The 5,511-nt window shown below is 43.6% G+C and overlaps 1 protein-coding gene across 1 annotated transcript; it reads right to left on the bottom strand.

Annotated features, from left to right (window-relative positions):
• Positions 1 to 260: 260 nt before the first annotated feature.
• Positions 261 to 3,405, bottom strand: LOC132405764 (uncharacterized). The gene is made up of 2 exons (XM_059990776.1): positions 3,141 to 3,405; positions 261 to 2,862 (listed from the first exon to the last, which is right to left on the bottom strand). The coding sequence occupies exon 2, from the start codon at positions 2,693 to 2,695 to the stop codon at positions 962 to 964; it is 1,734 nt and encodes a 577-aa protein (XP_059846759.1). The 5' UTR covers positions 2,696 to 2,862; positions 3,141 to 3,405; the 3' UTR covers positions 261 to 961.
• Positions 3,406 to 5,511: the final 2,106 nt, after the last annotated feature.

The following is a 5,511-nucleotide window of genomic DNA, read 5'->3' as shown; positions in this document are numbered from 1 at the left end:
AAAGAATAAAGACCTAACTTGTTCAACCTTTCTCTGTAACTTTGGTGCTGAAACCCAGGTAACATTCTAGTAAATCTCCTCTGTATTCTTTCTATTTTGTTGACATCTTTCCTATAATTCAGTGACCAGAAATGTACACAATACTCCAAATTCAGCCTCACCAATGCCTTGTACAATTTTAACATTACATCCCAACTCCTATACACAATGCTCTGATTTATAAAGGCCAGTGTAACGTTCTCCTTCGGGTGTAACGAAACGCCGAATTTAACGTCCGGATAAACCACAGCCAATGCAAACCAGATCGCAGTAAGATTAACCATTTACTGTTCACTCTTCACATTAACATATGGTGAAAACTGTTGATAAAACAATACAAGATTGATACAGTATTTGTTCCTTACTTAATATCACATTTCAAGTGTAAATACTTGCAAAGGTGACTATAACTACATTACACTAAGGTGCAGTATACAGGGAGAGTTTACCTGCTCCATTGACTACTTTAAATACACTTCCATGCAAACTATCCGCGACTCTTTAACTAACGAAAGCATAAACATTATCTACCGTCGTTACCTCTAACAGGATCAGCATTAACATCTTAGTTCAATATATCGATTATCTATTAACTTACAGCGTTGCTCTCACTGTGATTTCTCATGCCTGCAAAACTGCTTATGCTCAGGTGAGCCTCGTGGAAAGCCCCCACCCTCGCGCTAATTTCAAACCGGTGTTTTCCCACAAGACGCGGCGAAACCGGATGTGACGTCATCGCATGCCGATATATTTTACATGCAATGAATCCACTTTAAACACTTCTAATTCTAACTAGAAAATACTATTGAATGAATTACTAAGCGAAAATATTATAAACTAAATAACTGTCGTAAAGACAGCACACTCCCCGCTTGACCTTCGTAAGGTCACAATGAGCAGAGTACAAAACTTAGTCTCTTAATCAGTCATTGGGTAGAAGTAGAATAACTTCTGTAACTGGCCCTTGGTAAATTTTCACATCGCCTTGGTCGGTAGTCTTCAATTCGATCTTCCTGACATGTCCATCCCCGCTAGGGAATGTAACAGTGATTCTGGCCATTGGCCAGCTGTTGCGGGTGGCTTGCTTGTCCCTGAACAGGACTAAGTCTTCAACTTGAAGATTCCTTCGGGGTTCTGTCCACTTTTGTCTCTGTTGCAACGAGGGTAGATATTTTTGTCTCCAGCGAGGCCAGAACTGATTTGCCAGAGCCTGGACTTGTCTCCATTGCTTTGTGTACAAATCCTTGTCTGAAAAGTCTCCTGGTGGAGGAGGTGCTCCTGCCTTCTGTGTACGGAGCATTGATGGCGAAAGGATGAAGGGGTTTTCTGGGTCAGAGGACACAGGTAGGAATGATTGTGCGTTTATAATGGCTGTGACCTCTGCCATTAGGGTGCACAGTACCTCGTGGGCCAATCGGGTGCGTTGCTGCATCTCAGGTTTCCTTTTCTGGGTTTTCCGTAAGGACGTGAACCGTTTGACTGCCTGCTCTTTGTTATCTGGTGAGCGCTGGCATGGTTCTCTGATAGGCAATGGGGCAACCCCATTATTTGCTTCATCTCTGAAGACCTTGGTGTCTTTGGGTTTTAAAGAAATGGTATCTTGAGCTGATTGTGCAAGTTTGTTTCCGTGCTCGGTTTGAACAAAAACTGACTGACCTAGCGTCTCGTCGGTTACTTTACGCTTGGTAATGTCTTGTTGTGCTTCTTTAGGGTACACCTCAGTGAGGCAGATCTCGGAACAAGAACGGCTTGACTGAGTTTGACCGCAAACTTCTGTACAGTTCGAGCTGACAATTGTTGTCCTGGAGTGAACCTCTCCCTCCCCGCCGTCCTGTTGTGGGGGTGAAGGAGCGTTGTCGGTTCTTTCATTCTTGACTTCATCACGGAGCCGTGAGGGTAAATTTCCTTCCTCGTATGGATGTGATGCAATCGTGACTCTCTGAGGTTCCTCGTAGCTGGGGAAGTTATCGAATACGTATGGAGAGGGGAGACGAGCCTGCCTGTCTATTTGAGATTGTACATAGTCGCTTGTGCGTTCCAGTCTGGTCCTTTCTAAAGTAGATCTTGCTGCGGTCAGATCACGCGACCCTTCAGCTTCTTCTATGTACTTTGCTTCCGCCATGGCAGCAGCTTCTTCTCTTTCTAGCTGCAGCACTTGCAACTCTGTCGATATTTTTGCCATTTCCAACTGGATTTCGGCTTCTCGGGCGGCCCTTTCTTTCTGGATTTCGGCTTCTCTGGCAGCCTCTTCTCTTTGGATTTCGGCTTCTCTGGTGGCCCTTTCTTTCTGGATTTCGGCTTCTCTGGCAGCCTCTTCTCTTTGTCTGGCGGCCCTTTCTTTCTGGATTTCGGCTTCTCTGGCAGCCTCTTCTTTCTGGATTTCGGCTTCTCTGGTGGCCAGTTTCATTTTCAAAACTGCTTCTTGTCTGGCGTAATGCAGTCGCACCTTGGCGGCTTCTGCCTTGGCTTTTGCCTGTGCGGATTTACTTGATGTCGTTCTACTGCCCTTGTCGCTGGGCGCCATCGACTTGATCCCGGATCGAGCTGACATTGCAGCACTTGGAACACCTGATAACGCCCGGGTGGGCTTACTTGATGTCGGTTTACTGCCCTTGTCGCTGGGCGGCGTCAACTTGATGCTGGATTGAGCTGACATTGCAGCACTTGAAACACCTGATAATGCCGCTTTTTCACTGTCACGTTCTCCTTCGGGTGTAACGAAACGCCGAATTTAACGTCCGGATAAACCACAGCCAATGCAAACCAGATCGCAGTAAGATTAACCATTTACTGTTCACTCTTCACATTAACATATGGTGAAAACTGTTGATAAAACAATACAAGATTGATACAGTATTTGTTCCTTACTTAATATCACATTTCAAGTGTAAATACTTGCAAAGGTGACTATAACTACATTACACTAAGGTGCAGTATACAGGGAGAGTTTACCTGCTCCATTGACTACTTTAAATACACTTCCATGCAAACTATCCGCGACTCTTTAACTAACGAAAGCATAAACATTATCTACCGTCGTTACCTCTAACAGGATCAGCATTAACATCTTAGTTCAATATATCGATTATCTATTAACTTACAGCGTTGCTCTCACTGTGATTTCTCATGCCTGCAAAACTGCTTATGCTCAGGTGAGCCTCGTGGAAAGCCCCCACCCTCGCGCTAATTTCAAACCGGTGTTTTCCCACAAGACGCGGCGAAACCGGATGTGACGTCATCGCATGCCGATATATTTTACATGCAATGAATCCACTTTAAACACTTCTAATTCTAACTAGAAAATACTATTGAATGAATTACTAAGCGAAAATATTATAAACTAAATAACTGTCGTAAAGACAGCACAGCCAGCATACCAAAAGCTTTCTTCATCACCCTATCCACATGAGATTCCACCTTCAGGGAACTATGCACCATTATTCCTAGATCACTCGGTTCTACTGCATTCCTCAAAGCCCTACCATTTACCATGTATGTCCTATTTTGATTAGTCCTACCAAAATGTAGCACTTCACACTTATCAGCATTAAACTCCATCTGCCATCTTTCAGCCCACTCTTCTAACTGGCCTAAATTGACAGGTTAAAATGTGGAACTTTGCCATCCTTAACATAATTAAATCATTGTTTAAAAATTGTGAACAGTGAAGGGTGTTGGGAGCAGGTGTAGGAAGTAGGAGTCAGATATGCACACCTATATTTTGGCAAGGCAGAAGGTTTAACTAATCCACCCCTTCAGAGTGACAAAATTCAGCACGCAAGGATGGGTGAGGGCAATAGTTCAGTTAATGATGTTTGCCCTACAACAGATTCCTGTCTCTGAAGGTATTTTCTCCATAAAAAGCAACTTCCCTCTGAGTAAGCCAGTCATCAATTTGGATCTTGTACAAGAGATTTGACTACAAAATCTTAGCAGGTACACGACGGTCTGACTGAGGGACACAACAATGTTCTCAGTTGGTTATAAAACATCCAGTATTATTGTTCAAAAGAGAACAAAAAAAATCCTAATGACATTTACCTCAACCATATCTGACAATAGACAATAGGTGCAGGAGTACGCCATTCAGCCCTTCAAGCCAGCACCGCCATTCAATGTGATCATGACTGATCATCCACAATCAGTACCCCGTTCCTGCCTTCTCCCCCATCCCTTGACTCCCCTATCTTTAAGAGCTCTATCTAACTCTTTCTTGAAAGCATCCAAAGAATTGGCCTCCACTGCCTTCTGAGGCAGAGCATTCCATAGATCCACAACTCTCTGGGTGAAAAAGTTTTTCCTCAACTCAGTTCTAAATGGCCTACCCCTTATTCTTAAAATGTGGCCTCTGGTTCTGGACTCCCCCAACATCGGGAACATATTTCCTGCCTCTAGTGTATCCAATCCCTTAATAATCTTATATGTTTCAATCAGATCCCCTCTCATCCTTCTAAATTCCAGTGTATACAAGCCCAGTCGCTCCAATCTTTCAACATATGACAGTCCCGCCATCCCGGGAATTAACCTTGTAAACTTACAAGGCAAGAATGTCCTTCCTCAAATTTGAAGACCTAAACTGAACACAATACTCCAGGTGTGGTCTCACCAGGGTCCTGTACAACTGCAGAAGGACCTCTTTGCTCCTATACTCAGCTCTCCTTGTTATGAAGGCCAACATGGAATTAGCTTTCTTCACTGCCTGCTGTACCTGCATGCTTGCTTTCAGTGACTGATGTACAAGAACACCTAGATCTTGTTGTACTTCTCCTTCTCCTAACTTGACACCATTCAGATAGTAATCTGCCTTACTGTTCTTGCCACCAAAGTGGATAACCTCACATTTATCCACAGTAAACTGCATCTGTCATGCATCTGCCCACTCACCCAACCTGTCCAAGTCACCCTGCATTCTCCTAACATCCTCCTCATATTTCACACTGCCACCCAGCTTTGTGTCATCTGAAAATTTGCTAATGTTACTTTTAATCCCTTCATCTAAATCATTAATGTATATTGTAAATAGCTGTGGTCCCAGCACCAAGCCTTGCGGTACCCCACTGGTCATTGCCTGCCATTCTGAAAAGGACCCATTAATCCCTACTGTTTGTTACCTGTCTGCCAACCAATTTTCTATCCATGTTAGTACCCTACCCCCAATACCATGTGCTCTAATTTTGCCCACTGATGTCCTCTGTGGGACCTTATCAAAGGCTTTCTGAAAGTCCAGGTACACTACATCCACTGGCTCTCCCTTGTCCATTTTCATAGTTACATCCTCAAAAAATTCCAGAAGATTAGTCAAACATGATTTCCCCTTCATAAATCCATGCTGACTCGGACCAATCCTTTTACTGCTATCCAAATGTGCTGTATTTCATCTTTTATAATTGTCTCCAGCATCTTACCCACCACTGATGTCAGGCTAACTGGTCTATAATTCCCTGTTTCTCTCTCCCTCCTTTCTTAAAAAGT

This window comes from Hypanus sabinus, chromosome 16 (assembly GCF_030144855.1).
Source record: "Hypanus sabinus isolate sHypSab1 chromosome 16, sHypSab1.hap1, whole genome shotgun sequence".
In the NCBI taxonomy this organism is placed as follows: domain Eukaryota; kingdom Metazoa; phylum Chordata; class Chondrichthyes; order Myliobatiformes; family Dasyatidae; genus Hypanus; species Hypanus sabinus.
Note: the sequence above shows the minus strand (reverse complement) of the source record. Positions and strands in the feature narration are given on the sequence as shown.

Coding starts and splice junctions, on each gene's coding strand:
- LOC132405764 (XM_059990776.1), bottom strand. CDS start 2,695: ATGTCAGCTCAATCCAGCATCAAGTTGACGCCGCCCAGCGACAAGGGC.